The sequence below is a fragment of the Cryptotermes secundus genome, unplaced genomic scaffold (genome assembly GCF_002891405.2).
Source record: "Cryptotermes secundus unplaced genomic scaffold, Csec_1.0 scaffold165, whole genome shotgun sequence".
Taxonomy (NCBI): Eukaryota; Metazoa; Arthropoda; class Insecta; order Blattodea; family Kalotermitidae; genus Cryptotermes; species Cryptotermes secundus.
Window position 1 is genome coordinate 1,462,175 of NW_019737087.1, and position 17,074 is coordinate 1,479,248.

At 37.7% G+C, this 17,074-nt stretch overlaps 1 protein-coding gene across 1 annotated transcript in view; it reads left to right on the forward strand.

The window, feature by feature from the left end:
• Positions 1 to 852: 852 nt before the first annotated feature.
• LOC111870050 (39S ribosomal protein L13, mitochondrial) overlaps positions 853 to 17,074 on the forward strand; it is a 20,385-nt gene continuing 4,163 nt past the window's right edge. Inside the window, exons 1-3 of the mRNA XM_023862011.2 lie at positions 853 to 987; positions 1,183 to 1,306; positions 10,219 to 10,373. Coding sequence (XP_023717779.1) covers positions 964 to 987; positions 1,183 to 1,306; positions 10,219 to 10,373 — 303 coding nt within the window. The 5' untranslated portion in view covers positions 853 to 963. The remainder of the gene's footprint in view (positions 988 to 1,182; positions 1,307 to 10,218; positions 10,374 to 17,074) is intronic.

The window sequence follows — 17,074 nt, forward strand, 5'->3', positions numbered from 1 at the left end:
AACTAATAACAATCATATAGTGGAAACTCTTTAATAATCCAAAAATTGGAAAGGATAGAAGCAGTAATAATTACTGCTGCAAATAAAATTATATAAGAAATAATACAGATCATTCACTCATGGAGCTGAGCCCTTCTTGAGAAGCCACCAATTGTGCAGCTACTCAAAAATCTTCCCAGCATTTTATGGAACCTGAAGGTTCATTACCCTGTTCACAAGTGCCGTCCACTGGTCCCAGTCCTGAGCTAGATCAATCCAATCCCTACCATCCCAGCCTATCACTCTAAGATCCATTTTTATATTGTCCACCCACCTACGCCTTGGTTGGTTTCCTTCTGGCTTTCCCACCAATATCCTATATGCATTCTTTTTCTCCCCCATTTGTGCTACATTTCCTGCCCACCCCATCCTCCTTGACTTGATCAACTACCAAAATATTAATGATAGAATCAGTATTACTATCTGCCATTGCAGAAGGATCGCTTAAGATGATGTGAGCAACTAATCAAACATAAATTTCTTCAGTGTGGGCCTGCTAATATATAAACCAGTTGCTTAAAATCAGCGACATTTTACTGAAATTGCGTTTTGCGTTGCGGTTGCTAGTTTCTTGGGTGTGCTCTCCTCCAAACGATGTTACCTATCATCGTTCATTGCATCGTTGAATATTTAATACTAAATCAAATACTAGATCATTTCATGCGCCACATTTTTTTCTAATTATTAGCAATAATGGGTGTACGATGATTATGGAAGAAGTTAATTCCTTCCCCTTATCGATATTTTTGTATGACCAAATGTTAACGTCTTTGATGTTGTGAACGTTGTGAACGTATCCAGGCATTCATGTTACCGAACGTACCGCACGGAACTTCCGCCCGTTTCTGGTCTTGTGTGTGGTGTAAGTGGTGTTTTAGGGAGTTTTGTTTGAAGTAGTGGGTTGGTTTACCCGCTGTACTTAAAATGTCAGCATATAAGCGGGTACAGGTACGAATTTTGTTATTAAATACTAGTTACATTTCATTATCAGGAAATACGTGACACTAAAAATGATATCTCTGTGCAATATAGTAACCATAACCTATACTCTTATGGTACACTCCTAGAAATGGGGTAGAAACGTGTAATGGTGTATGAGAACACATGTAAATGAGTTTTAATATGTCCTTAATTTTATTTTAGCAATGGAATACATTTGCTCGGGTCTGGCATTTATATGATGCCACATGGCAAAATCCATTTGAATCTGCCCAAAGAATAATAAAGTTTCTTAAGGGTTTGCACAAACCAATATATCATCCTCTCAGTAAGTATGGTCGTCAGTCACATCTTATTTTGGCTGATGTTTGGAGTCAGTCCACCAGGTTTTTATCATTTATTATCATTCAACAATTCATACATACAGGTATTACAACAATTTGGATAAGGAAATTGTCAGTTTTACATCTAATTCTCGTGTATATCTTTACAGTATGCACTGTACCACCCTAATATAGGGGGTTTGTCATCTGAATAATATTATGTAGATTAGTCACCATTAATTTCATTGTCTTTACACAAATACAACAAATTAATCAGCTATATATTACATTTACACACTTGAAAAATCAAAAGACAAATTCATCTACAGAATAAAAGGAATCTTTCAGCAAAAAAGATTTTAATTCCTTTTTAAATGAATTAAAATTTTCCGTTTGTTTTATTTGATTGGGGACCTTATTATACAAACTTATTTCTATATTTATCACACTCCTCTTAAAAAGAGCTGTATTACAGTGCTGTACATGAGAATTTAATTTTCTTCATGTGTTATAATTATGAATGTCTGAATTTATTGCCATAAAAACCTTGTATTTTTTGATACAGCATGTCACCTCCAATATATACAGAGAGGGCAATGTTAAAACATTGTAATCTTTAAAAATTTGTCTACATGACATGCGACTACTAATACCACTAATTGCTCGAAGAACCTGCTTTTGCAATTTAAAAATGCTTTTACTTTCCCCATCCCCACCCCACAATAAGATACAATTTCTCATGCATGACTCAAAATTCGAAAAATAATTTTTATCATATATGGACTCATTATTTCTTTTAATATTTTCACCATATAAATTACTTTGCATAGCTTTGCTTTTAGAAGTTGAGCATGAGTGCACCATTTTAGGGTTTCTGTCATGTGAATTCTATTTGTGGTCTTAATGGATCTCTCTGCTATTTTGAATGAAATGATGTGGCAGATGTCTTTTTAGTATTTATTATAAGGTTATTTTTTTGAAACCATATTTCTAATTCTTTCATAACGTTCATTATTTTATACTGAAGGTCGAGTTCATCTTTTCCACTAGTTAACAAATTGGTATCATCTGTGTATAAAACCAGCTTTGCTCCTTGAACATTTTCTGTAAGATCATTAATGTATAGTAAAAATAAAAGTGTCCCAAACACTGATCCTTGTGGTACACCACACTTCACTTTCCTACATGATGAATTATAACTGGTTTTGACATTGCCATCAGTGTTTTTTATTTCTACATATTGGAGTCTGTTTGACAGGTAAGACATATTTGGCATGCCTCTTATGCTATATGACTCTAGTTTCTCTAATAGTATATCATGGTCTATTACATCATATGCCTTTGATAAATCAAAAAATAATCCTGTGGCATATAGGCTGTTATCTAAGGCCCCCTGTATACTTTCAATAAGACTGACTTGCAGTGTGAGTTGATTTATTCTTTCTGAAGCCATTTTGGCCCTCTGTTAATATATTACTTTGAATTAAAAAAGACATTAGCCTATTATACATCAGTTTCTCTAATATTTTGGAAAAGACTGATAAAATGGATATTGGTCTGTAGTTTTTAATATCATGATATTCCCCTTTTTTATGCAGAGGTATCACTTTAGCTAATTTTAAACTATCTGGGAAGGTGCCTGAGCTCAATGAGGCATTGAAAATATGAGCCAGTGGTCTTTTTACATAATTTATACATTTTTTAACAAGATATTCTGGTATCTTGACATATCCTGCAGATAATTTACCTTTTAGACTATTTGTTACACACTCCATTTCATATTCGGTGACTGGATGGAAAAATATGGTATTAGGGCAGCAGTTTATCCTTTGTTTCTTCCACTGTGTGTTTTTGTTATTTTTGTTGTTTTGACTTTGACTTAACGTATCTGCCACACTTAATTTAAGATAAGTGCTTTATAATGTTGATGAGATACATTGTCACCTGTGGGTAGTAAAGATAAGTCTTCTTGCAAAGGATGAAGTCGGAAGTAAGCACGAAATTGTTAGTTATGGTAGGAGGGTGGGGGGTCTTGAAGGACTAATTATGATGTATTTTTTATTTGAAAAGTTGATTAACATCAGAATTTTGTAGTGTTATTTGTATGCTTGAGAGAGGTGTGCTGTTGGATTGGGCATTATTTATCGTTACTGAAGGAATTCAGGTGAAAGCTTCTCTTAGTTCTAAAGTTATGTTAGATTTGTTCATTGTCTCAGGTGTATGTGATATACATAACTCTCGAGGATGTGTCATTTTTCCCATTTTCATATGAGATTGTGATTGTATTGTTACATGTTGTTTGTTATAACTTATTTCTTAGAACATTAGCAGTGATATGTATCAAACCTGAAACATTTGGAATACTAAACTTATTTGCTTGGTGGTAAATCCATCTTCTGAAACAATGTGTTTTGAATTGGCTGTTTGTATTTATTGCACTTAACTTGTAACTGCCAGTAATTATAATATTGTTGCTAATTTCCACACTACAAATCATTAGGACATGGTAAGCCTTCTCAGTCTTCACTAGTCACATCCTGGCAACAGGTTTATAATGGTCTCACACTAACTACAGCAGACATAAAGTCTTCAAATAACATGCTAAGTCTTATCTTCACAGGCTGACTTTCAAGTCTCAGCTGAACTCGTTGCCATCTCTACTCAATCATCTTTGACTGCCATCTCAAGAGACTCCCTCAGTTCTATCTCAGCTTGGCTGGGATACATCATCATAGCTCAACAATACCTCGATTGTTGCTTGTTTATTCTGGCTCCTCTATTCTGACTTTTAGGCATCATGTCACACTATGTATGTATGATGTTCAATATAATTACAGTATAATGAATCAGCCATTAGCATGGATTTTTAGAGATTACTCTGAATTTTATGGTAATAGGATTGCAGTTCATTCTCCTTCCATCTTTAGGACATTCGTTGTCATTATAGCAACACATATTTCTTATTGTGTCTGTTTTCAGTATTATCATCATCAAACTCAGAACTTTTTGAGTACTACACTTTTATGCTAGCTGGCAGATCAATATAGTAGTGACATTGCATGCAAACTTGTATTTGGGAGGTGCTCAGTTCAGGCGTTGGCTGGGACACTGACTACCCTGGCTAAGGTATTTGCGGTTTTCTTTAGTCCAGTCAGATGCTAGGGTAGTGTCTCACAGTTAGGCCAGAACTACCTTCTTCGAAATCCTTTCCAATTCATTATTCACTGATCTTCCTACTGCATAATGCTACATAATCTGAGATATTGATATTGTTGTTAAATAAATTGCAAATGCAAATATTCAGAACCTAATCTTAATGTTGGTTTACATAACAACCCATTCAGTAGCCTAGCACAAGTTCTTTCTTGAAGAGCCAAATCAAGCTGCCCTGCCTGTGAGAAGAACACGCGGGCTGTAGGTGAACATGCCTTATGTGCTAAAGGGATGGGCAGAGATGACTGTCTGCACTTGCAAATGACTTCCTGTAATATTTATCAATTCTCTTCATATTTCTGTCCTCATAACATGTTCAGAAATCTGTTTTGTGTTCTCATTTGCAATAATGAACTGAGATTGTGAAATACTCACTTGAACAATGGAGTTTTCTGTGTGGTACTTAGAAATTCAGTGTTATGAATTGTGTAAAAGAAAATTTTGCTGCAGGTATTCCAGTGTTTGAGTTCTAGCTACATCAGCATTTTTTTGAATTGGGGAATCTGGAATTACTGGATCTGTCTTAGACAGTAAATACACTGAACAGGCTACTATGTTAACTGACTAAGAGCTTGATCAAATTTGAGCCAGATAAGAACATTTGCCTTGCAAATCCCAAACACAATTAATTCAACAGGAACAGGTTTTGGAAACAGCACAGAATGTGAAAAGTTATATGTGTTGTCATGTAAATTTAGACAGTACATGTCAGATTCTTGACCCAAGATCTCCATTTTTAGCCTACTTTTGTTATTTTTTAAAAATAAGTGGAGGCTTATGGGATAACCCTTCTGTCTCCATCTCTGTATTTCCCCTCCTAACTGCTGGAAGTTAGGTGCCAGAAGAGATGGCTGTTGCAATACCATCTAAACATACATATGTGATGTGTTACGTGATGCGAAGCATGAAAACCAGAATAATGCAGTCAGAGAAGCGTCGTGGAGATGGCCATTGCTAGGCAGCAGCTTGGTAATTAGGTCTTCCAGCTCTCAGGTTTCTGCACACTGCAAATGGCACAGAGTTTTCCTCTTTATATAACTTAAGGTCGAACCACAGAGAAAACACTGCCTCCAACAGTTCCTGTGCTGTTAGCAGTTTTCTCTGTGTTTACAGTATGCAACCTCCCTATCTTTGGCAGGCAGTGGCTGGGCAAACACATTCCTATGGCAGTGAATACACCTACAACAATAGAAGAATTGATGGATGCATAGTTTTCTGTATTGTCTGTGTCATATCAAAGGAAAGGAGGTGGTTGGTTCTTCCCAGAACTTCTTATTTATTGATGAAGTTTGGTTCCATCTGAATGTATATCAGTGCTCATAGCACGTTCAGAAGTGTGGTATGTCATAGTGCTTCACAAATTATAGGACTCAAGTGTTTTGAATAGGTGGTTAATTCAGAATATGTATAAGTGACATTATTTGGCCTTTTTTGAGAGCATTGTAAAAGAAAAGAGGACAGGTTATTTTATGCAAGACTACTAACAGCACACACTGATAAGTTGCAGATTCAGGCCTTCAGAGTCTCCACAATTAAATCCTTGTGATTTCGTGTTTGGGGAAGCCTGAGAAGCAAAGTGAACTTACATAGCTCTCACACATGAATGACCTTATTATTACTGGTAGTGGGATGGGACTAAGTCCCTTGTACTGTGGCCACTTCTGGCCTATTGTACCAGCCCCAGATGATAGGTGAGGGTGATTGTGGAGCAATTGGTGGAATGAAGATAGGCAGGGGAAACCGAAGTACTCAGAGAAAACCTGCCCCAGCACCACTTTGTCCACCATAAATCCCATTTGACCAGACCTGGGGTCGAACCCCGGCCGCCACAATGGGAAGCCAGCGANTACACAGTGCCAAATCCCAGAAGACTGCTTTCTTCATAGTCACCACCGTGAAAACCTCAAATCTTACATACTTCTGTCATGTTCAGTGAACTCAAATTAGTGTCAGTCTTTTCAAGATACTTGTAGTTTAAGAGCAGAAGAGAGACATTTTGAGCATTTACTATGATGATGAGTTTCCCCAAATACTTTAATTACTTTGAGAAATGCATATCCATGTTTATAATGTGTGGCCTGTTAGGCAAGAATCTATACTCTCTTTTCTCTGTAGGTAATGGCTAAGGTTCCTGCTAATAGGCTGATGGTAAGAAGTCAGGTGATTCGGCCTTTTGAGAAAGATTCTGAGTATAGAATTGAATTACAGGTTACTTATCAGATAATGAATTAAGAAGGATGGAGAAGAAGTTGGGGCCTAATTTGTGGTACTGTTCTGGCACTTGACTTCCTTATTATTAAGCAGGAGTGCCAGTGACTTGGCTATGATATTTTGTAACTTTCAAAACTTTGTGTATAGAATATATGTCAGATATTTGCCATCTATTTGCAGTATAGTGAAACAACTATTTGAGAAGAAATTTGTAGAAAGTAACTGGCTGTTTGATGCTAGTTTTATTACAGTAATCAGACTGAATTGACTGTCAGCTGTTATTTAATCTTGTATTCTATTATTGTAGAATACACTCCACCACTCACACCATCAATAATTATTGATGGTGTGAGTGGTGGATGGTATGAATGCAGATCAGTGGTCTGACATCTCAATTTTAATCTGAAATGATTATTGAAAGTGAAATATAGAAATGCAACTGAATTATTCACATGCAAGTTATGGTTTTCCTGATGGATTTTCTGTGTGTGAAAACATAATGATATACCTGCTCATACATTTGCATGTTTCTTCTTTGGCAATACTGTGCATATTTAAATGGAATTTGGTATGGTGAGCATACACAGAGTTGGGTGATAAATATGATTTGGGCTTATTCTAGTCTTATCAAGGTGTATTGGCAACATAATTATTTAGTTTCATTTTGTCTCAGGTCATGTGATGAGACATGTGTCATTTCTGAACTAAGATTTCATCAAGATCTGAGTGAAACTTTGTGAAGTGGTTAGCACTTGTGCTTCATGTTTGGTAGATCCTGAGTTCAAATCTCTGCATGTAAAATGGCTGTCCAGACGTAAGTTTCTATGGTTTTATTTGTTCCCCCCCCCTCAGTCAGGTGTCAAGATAGTATTGTAAATGAGGCCTCAGGCACTTTATTCTGCATCCCTTATGATTTATTATTCTTTAATCATCCCATCGTGTGGCTGTATAATCTGAGCTACTGACAGCTTCATAAAATTAACCACAAGTGTAATAAAATAAAAAATAAATATTAAGATCTATAGCTTCTTCTTGATGCATACTTTATCTGATAGTTCAGCAATGTACAGGGTGATTCACTAGGAGGATGCCTCATGTTAATAAAAAAAATCTCTGGTTTTGAGTCTCAAGGGGCTTGGAACCAAGACCCTGATTGGTGGTAAAGTTGTAAAGTTGGAAAGTAACTTTGTCTTTGGCTCAGGTCTGTGGTTAGCAGCCAGTAACAGCATACAGTAACTTGAGAGTTAGAACCCCTAATTACTGAGCCATTGCATATCAGTGACCGTCTTTGTGACACCTCTGTGACTGCACTATTTTTGCTGTCAGGCATCATGTCGCATGTCCCATGTGTTTATAAGAGCCTTAACTTCTGGCTTCAGTATTCTAGCTTGCAGGACTTAAGGGGTGATGTGTGGGGAGAGACAGATGGCAAGGTGGTATACATCCATTATAGCCTACTTCCTGGCCTGGCTGAGTTGTGTGTCTGTGTATCCCCTGTAACTCATGAAAGCTGGAGTAGTGGAACCAGAAGAGACTTTTGTTGTAATACCGTGTAAACATATATGTGATATGACACTTGAATGCCAGAATAGTGCAGTCAGAGAAGTGCTGCAGAGATGGCCATTTGCTAAGAAATAGCTCAGTAATTAGATCTTCCAACTTATGGATGTCTACTTGCTGCAGCTGACTGCTAACCACAGGCCTGAACAGAGAGTTATCCTGTTTATATGGCTGCATTTGATGGCAGAGAAAACTGTGTCTCCAACAGATCCTCTGTAGTTAGCCTACTTCCCTGTGTGCCTGTGTGCTTGTATGTGTATCCCTCCTATCATTGCTAGTCGACAGCGTGGTTACCAGGTAGCGGTTTAGTAAACACTTTCCCACAACATCAAATACACATGCAACAACAGAAACAGAAGAAGTGTTGGATCTGTCATTTTCTATGTGGTCTGTGTCGTGCAGCCAACTGCCGATGTACAGATGCCAGCAGCGTTGATAAGATTTGCCATTAAGTACAACTCGAGATGAGGTCTTTCTCTCAGGGAAATGAGTGCATCATTGACTGGGAGGGGAACATATTTCAGGAATGATCAAACCCTGTATCACCAGAACACCACCACTCCATGTATTTTTTGCATTCAGTTAGATGGGAAGTACAGTCATAGTTGGTGTGTTATTCTAATCCTCTTTTAAGCATCATCACACTGATTACATCTTCTGCTGTTAGTATTGCCCTCAGTCTCCCTGTTCATTTCTATCACTGACTCCCTAACTTTATATCTTGACTCTCCCTATTCATTTAATACTCACTGTAAAACATCTCCCAACTGTAACTCCCTAGGTCCTCTTCTATCACTTCTCTCAAACTTTACATCTCGACTTCCTATAACTGACTGTTCAGTTCCGCATCAACATTTCAACTACTCTAACATACAGGTACAACCCTTAAGTGGCCATCACTTGGAAAGGGTTACAGCTAGATCCCCAAAATGGGTTAGAGATGTTATCTTCAAACCTTCATTTCAGCTTTTATCATTACAAGAGACACATTTAGTAAGGGACCAAGCGCAATTAGGGTGACATACCTCCTGGGAGACTCAGAATAAAAGCAAGGACTGATTTTCCAAAATACCTCCCTATAACTGATGGAAGATAACATCTAAAGGCTACTGACAATGCTACTGAAAACGGTGGCGCCATAAGCCTAAGGAGGACTATGTTGAATTACAACTCCTATCTTGCCACGGTTGTGTCTCATTCAGGTAGAATCAATAAGTGGAATTTTATAGTCGCTTTTAAACACTTTTAAGTGAGGGACATATGGTTACAGTCATATCAGAGGAAAGTAGCTGGTTAATTCTTTCTTGAACGTCTTGTATTTTTTCAAGATAAGGAAAGTGCAGTGTAAATTTATAATGAAACAAAATGAAATTTGGTCTTGATCACTGATTGAATATTATTTGGAAGATGGTTCAGAAAATGAATTATCCTGTCTAGAGGAGCTGCAGGCTGTGTATGTTTCCACCTTCAGTATATCTCCAGGCCTGTCACTGATGTGTCTTTTTCCAGACATTATGGGTACACATATTTTAAAATATTTTTAAGGATAGTGCAAATGTGAAATATTTGAATGCATGTGTATATTACAGCTGAAACAACTTAGATCATTTTTTGACTTGTAACACATGACTCAGCACATTAGCAGTGCAGGTGCTTGTTTCTGAAATTGGATTGTTCATTCAGATTTGCAAAAGAATCTAACAAGACCATCAACTTTCAATGAAACCTGTTTCTTCTGGGTACTGCCACATATCTTTTCACTCTTGCTTCTCACTTGCCAGTACATCCATGAAAGTACTTCATTGTCATGAAATGAACAATAAATATTGCTGTTTCAGTTCATGGTATTGTATGCAAATTGTCAGACATTCCAGCGAAGAAGTTCCATGAACCTGAACACAGTAACTAGGAGTTCTTAAAATTTCTTTTTTAGATGATTGTGGTGATCATGTGGTGGTGATAAATAGTAGGGACATTGCTATGCCAGGTGATGAATGGCGGCAACGAGTTTACTTCCATCACACGGGGTATCCAGGTGGCGCTACATGGACACCGGCATGGGAAGTTCATGATAAAGATCCTACAATGGTAAGAGATGGATAATCGAAACAGTTGAATCACCATCTAGTGTTTAAGGTTTTCATCATTTAATTTCTTTTTTTTTAACCAAGAATCATGTATGTGACTAATAAACTTTCTTACATTTAAGATTTTCTTTTCTTTAATGTTAAAATTCCATGTTTCCCAAGTGAATGTTTAAAGTAAAACTCTTTTAAGGTATTGCATGATTCAAGGTCATTGCAGAATAAGTGGAAAACACAAAGAAACCCAAATTTAAGGTTTCTGTGATGTGCAGTGGGTTTGAACGCTAGACTACAAAATCTTGGAGGAAATTTAGTAGAAAGATTATTGGCTTGGGATCAGTGTAACTGAATGTTGAATGAGGGAAAACTTATTATTGCAGAACATTAAATGGGATTTCTTCTCTATTCCTGTGACTAAGCTGTTAAATATTATGAAACATGATGGTCCATGTTATTGTTGCAAGACTTGCCATTGGAACATTTTTCTTAGTTTCTCTCCATCTATACAACATACTTTTGAATGGAAGTTTGAAGTTCTCACAGTAAGGATAGTGAAGGTTAGTGTCTTGTGGGATCTATTATCATTGTAGGCTGGTAGACAGTTACTAACATTTTTCAGAAACCTGGTGCACATGTCCTCAGAATAGTACCCTGAAGATATAGGCAGCAAGTTTTTCTGAAACATTGATAGCTGCCTGTTACACTACATAGAATTACCTCCCAGAAAACAATAACCTTCTATAATCATGATATTAATATTGATATATTAACAAAGTGAAGGGGTATGCGGTAGCGTAGTGGTTAAAGTACTATGCTACAAGCTGGAAGGTCGCGGGTTCAAGTCCTGATGAGGTCATTGGATTTTTTTCAAGTGGCCTAATCCTTCCGGCCGCACTAGGCCCCAGGGTTTACTCAGCCTCTAACAGAAATAAGTACCAGGAGTTAATTAAATAATTTTCCTGGGGAGTGAAGCATGGCCGGCGCGTAAGGCTGACAACCTTACCGCCACCTTTGAGCCAATTGTCAAGGTAATGTGGGAGCCTAAACGTCTCGCAACCCTATGGGCCTTCACGGCCTGTTACAGGGATAGCTTTACTTTCTTTTTACTAACGAAGTGAAGATTACTGAGGCAGGATGTACTTGCTATAGACCAACTGTCAAAAGAAGCATAGGGTGGTCTGATAAAATTTCAGATAAGACAAGTAAGCAAGCAGTCCCTAGTATGTAATACTTAGTTAATTTTGAGCTTAGATCCAGTGATCTTGCAATTGAGAACTTTTCTAATCAGAGAAGAGAATTTGCAAGCTGAGATCCAGCAGTTTCTGATTCTGCCAGATGTGTGTGAGAGCAGTGACAGCTGTTGTGGAGGACTGACGTCTCTTAACTACAACTGCACCACCATCACATTTCTTCACTTGAAAATACACTCCATGACCTTCACAATAATAACAACACACTCTTACACTTTCACGTCATGTAATGGCTCGCTTGTCCCGGGTTTTGGCACCAAAATGTGGGAGCAAGTAAAACAGCACTATTCACACAGTAGCTATATTTATTCTCTCTCTCTTCCCCATAGAGGTTGAAAGTTAGGAGAGGAATGTATTACATAGAGGAAGAAATGCGATGGTGGTGCAGTTGTAGTTAAAGAGACGTCAGTCCTCCACAGCTGTAGTAGTAGTAGTCACTCACTCATGGAGCTGAGCCCTTCTTGAGAAGCAGACAATTGTGCAGCTACTCAAGAGCTTCCGAGCATTTTATGGAACCTGAAAGTTCATTATCATGTTCACAAGAGTTCTCCACTGGTCCATGTCCTGAGCTAGATTGATCCAGTCCATGCCATCCTGTCTTTTTTCTAAGATCCATTTAATATTGTCCACCCTTCTGCATCTTGGTCTTCCTGGTGGTCTCTTTCCTTCTGGCTTTCTCACCAGTAACATATTCATTTCTCTTCCCCCCCATTCATGCTACATGCCCTGCCCCTCTCATTCTCCTTGATTTGATCATTCTACTTATGCTTCCCGAAGAGTACAAGTTATGAAAGTGCTCAGTATGCAATTTTCTCCAACTTCCAGTGACTTTATCTCTCTTTGATCCTATTATTCTCCTCAGGTAGTAATAGTAGTGCTTGTGCATAAGGTACCTCTTCACACAGCAATTGAGACCAATTTGTGCTGTGAGTGTGAATGCAGAAAGATACTTTCACTCATACATTTGAAATTTCACCAATTTGATTGTCTTTCAATGTACAGGGCATTCAACCATCGAGGAAACCTGGGAGCAATGCACAGTGGACACAGCATTTGCTGCTGTAACTGCTGATAGAATGAGTCATTGGCACTGATGAACATGTGTCATCAGGTGGTCTGGTCTCGTCACTGCAATAGGTCTCATTAATAGTCAGTCTTTGTTGGAGGTGTTGATAGACAGTCGACATTTATACTGAAATAAAATTTGCTATTGAGCAGCATGTGTTTATTGTTGAAACTTTTTCAAGGAAAAATCTTACAGAAAGTATATCTGTAAGTTTCGTCTTTGTAGGAACTGGTGAGTCAGGATATTTACGACAAAACTTACAGATACATTTTCTGTAACTTTATTCCTGGCAAAAGTTTCGACAGTAAATGCACGCTGTTCAATAGTGAACTTTATTTCAGTATAAATGTCAACCACCTATCAACACCTCTAACAGAGAGTGGCTATTAATGCGACTTACTGCAGTGACAAAATCAGATCTCCTGACAGCGAACGTTTATCAGTGCTAATGACTCATTCTGCTTTTGGCAGTTACAGCAGCACTCTGGGAGAAATGTTCTTTCTGTTGTGCATTGTTTGCCAGGTTTCCTTGACCATTTAACATATTGTATTTATCATCATTAAATGGATAAACAATACTTACTTACTTACTTACTTACTTACTCACTGTTGAGCCCTTGTTTAGGAGCCGCCAATTCTGCAGCTACTCAAGAATTTCCCAGCATTTTATGGAACCCGAAGGTTCATTACCGTGTTCACAAGAGCCCTCCACTGGTCCCTATCCTGAGCCAGATCTATCCAATCCATACCATCCCATCCTATCTCTCTAAGATCCATTCTAATATTGTCCACCCACCTACGCCTTGGTCTTCCCTGTGGTCTCTTTCCTTCTGGCTTTCCCACCAATATCCTATACGCATTCCTCGTCTCCCCCATTCGTGCTACATGACCTGCCCACCTCATCCTCCTTGACTTGATCATTCTAATTATACTTGGAGAAGAGTACAAGTTATGAAGCTCCTCATTATGCAGTTTTCTCCAACCTCCTGTCACTTCATCTCTCTTCGGTCCAAATATTCTCCTCAACACCCTGTTCTCAAACACCCTCAGTCTATGTTCCTCCCTTAATGTCAGAGACCAAGTTTCACACCCATACAGAACCACAGGCAAAATTATAGTTTTGTATATTCTAATTTTTATGTTTTTGGACAACAGACGAGAAGACAAAAGGTTCTGGACTGAATGGTAGCAAGCATTACCCGAGTTCAATCGCCTCTTAATTTCCTCCTGAATCAGGTTTCGATCTGTTATCGTTGTTCCCAAATATCTGAACTGTGCCACATTTTCAAAACATCTGTTTCCTATCTTTATGTCATGATTTTGCCCTGCATTTTGGTGACGAGACAGTAACATATACTTAGTTTTCTCTGTGTTTACTTCTAGACCAACCTCTTTACTTGCGTCAATTAAAGTTTGTGTGTTTTTCTTTATGGTATCTACATTATCACCCAGTAGATTCACATCATCGGCATAGACCAACAGCTGATGTGTCCCGTTTAATTTCAGTCCCACCTGGTTTCCCTGGACCTTCCTAATTGCATATTCTAAGGCAAAGTTGAAAAGGAGTGGCGATAAAGCATCTCCTTGTTTTAGACCATTCTGGATAGGAAATTTACCTACACGGACTTTACTATACTTTTTGTTTAAACACATTTTAATCAACCTAACTAGTTTCATGGGTATCCCAAACTCTATCAGAATATTGTACAGTGCTTCCCTCCTAACTGAATAATAGGCTTTCTTGAAGTGTATGAATAGCTAATGTACTGTCTCATAGTAGTCCCATTTTTTCTCCAATATCTGATGAATGCAAAAGATCTGACCTGTAGTTGATCTGTTATGTTGAAACCCACAGTGATGATCCCCAATAATTTCATCTACATATGGACTTAACCTTGAAAGAAGGATATTGGACAAAATTTTATATGAAGTTGATAGCAGTGATATCCCCCGATAATTACTACAGTCAGTTTTATCACCCTTCTTGTGAACTGGTACAATAATAGACTCCTTCCAGTGATCATGAAATTTTTCCTTATGCCAAATAGAAGTAATTAGATTGTGGATCTTAGAACGTAATATTTTGCCTCCTGCTTGAATAACTTCTGCCGGAATTTGATCACTACCTGGTGATTTATACCGTTTCAATTTTGCAATAGCACTTTCAACCTCAAAAGGGCAAGGATCAGGTATTAACGGCTCAGCTGTATCAATTTCTGTCTGCCTAACATCACTGACCACCATGTTGTTGTTTTACATCCTGCAGATGAATTGCTTTAACGGAAGTTTATGTATATATATATTTTAAAGATCCATTCATTATACATCATATGAGGACTGTGTGTTAAGTGCTGCACATTTTGTGGCCACCTTGCGTGTATATGTGTCTTCCACCATATCATCATCATCATCATCATCATCAAAATCGATTGTATTAGATGCAAAAAAAAACATGAGGTTAGCCAGGCCTCTAATGACGTAATGTTCATAACAGGTTTTGTGAAAATTGTTTGGTTCAAAAAGTTGAAAGACATACATTTGCACACATGCACACATACATGAAGAAAGAATGTGGTGACCTCATAAATAGCCTAAGAAGTCACACTTTTATCTTGAATAACATCTTCATGAAGGTAAAGAAACAGATAAAGTTGTCCCTATGCTAAACTAATTAAGCACTACATTATGAAGGCATATGAGGGAGTAGATATGTAGGTCCACATTTTCTAAACCTTGGTAATAGTTGGAAGTGAGTCATCTTTACACGCCGACTGCTTGACCCCTGTTACCAATTGGATAGGAGTCTGGGTGGACCCCAGAGCTCGTCTGGACAACGTGGAGAAGAGAAAATTCTTGATCTCACCAGAACTCAATCTCCGACCTCTCAGTCGTCCAGCTCGTAGCCAGTCGCTATTCCGACTATGCTGTCCCAGCTCCCAAAATAATAGCTATGTATATATGTAAAAGTCTGAGGCTTTCCATTTCGTTGTTATTCTGTCATCATCTAGAAGTCACTCCTAATAGTATGGTGCACTTCCCATTAACCAGCATGTGTGGGGTAGGGAGTCTGCAGGTTAAATGAATCTGCTTTTTGCAGGAGATAAACTGTTTTGTAGAAACGTAGTTCATAGTCAGAACATGTTTTTACTTTATTTCTTTAGTGGGAGTCTTCTTAAGAGCATAGCAGAGTGATTGGCAAACGATTTTAAATATATATGTATACTATATCATGATTAGAAATGAATCTAGCCTCTGTGTGCATGATGGAGGACAATGTCTAGCACTGATAGTGGAGGATGAACATGTGTGCATCAAAAATTTGTGTTTGAATAATCTTATAAATAAATAAATATGGTAAATTTTCCTGAAGATTGCTGGCTGGATGATACTTTCAGATGAATATTAACACAGGTACTGTATACTGTACAGTTCATAACAGTCACCATAAGTGCTCACTGCACATCTTCAAAGCAACATGTGGTAATTATGGTTTACCTTAGAATTAGTATATCCATAGAATATTGGTATGAGAATATTCCTCTCTTTTATTTGAGTGAAAGCAAAGATGGAAATACACAATTGTGACCAATTGTTACAAAATCTATCTCAAAAGTAGGTTCACTAGCTATAGTGTAACAGCTCCAGAGGTATAGAACTGGATAAATTTTATGTGAATGTAGTTGTAATGTCAATGAAAATTTGATGATTTTTACATTGGAAATATTTCCTGATTGACATGCCATTAATTGTGAGTTTGAAGCATGCCACAGTTTCCAAATTCTTTTTACCACAGGTTGTTGAATTGTGTTTGGTTTTTCTTTATTGAAAGCCGTCACAACACAATAATATATTGTAACGTGTTTTGCCACTGAAGACACCGTTCGGGTTGTTAATTGGTTTATTTAACAACCTATAAGTTGTAACTACAATTAATTATGACACTATTATGGGTTTACACACTTTACGAACCCTACACAATAATCTCTTCACTCTATTGTCAGTAGTCTTCACATATTTATAACGTGGGAGCTATACAAGTGTCACTGAACTACACACTCCCAATACCTTCTCAGTTATCACAAAAGTACACTCAACTCTCGATTATCTGGGGGTGGATAAACTGGTTTATGGCTTAACCTGGGCTACCGGCGCTTTTTTGAGGCTTATATGTTGTTTAATATTCATTCACTTTTGTTTCACATGGCGAGTTGTAACACTATTTTCGCACTAGTGTGAACTGAGCTCTGCATTTTTTGGTCCTGTTATGCTAACACAATGTTCTAGGGTAGGGGTGAAAGAGTGCAAGGATTTGTGGAAAGTTTCAAGGACAGATACACCGCCCCAGTTGGTCTCTTTGTATCAATCTTCAAGTGCCTTAGCAAAATGTCA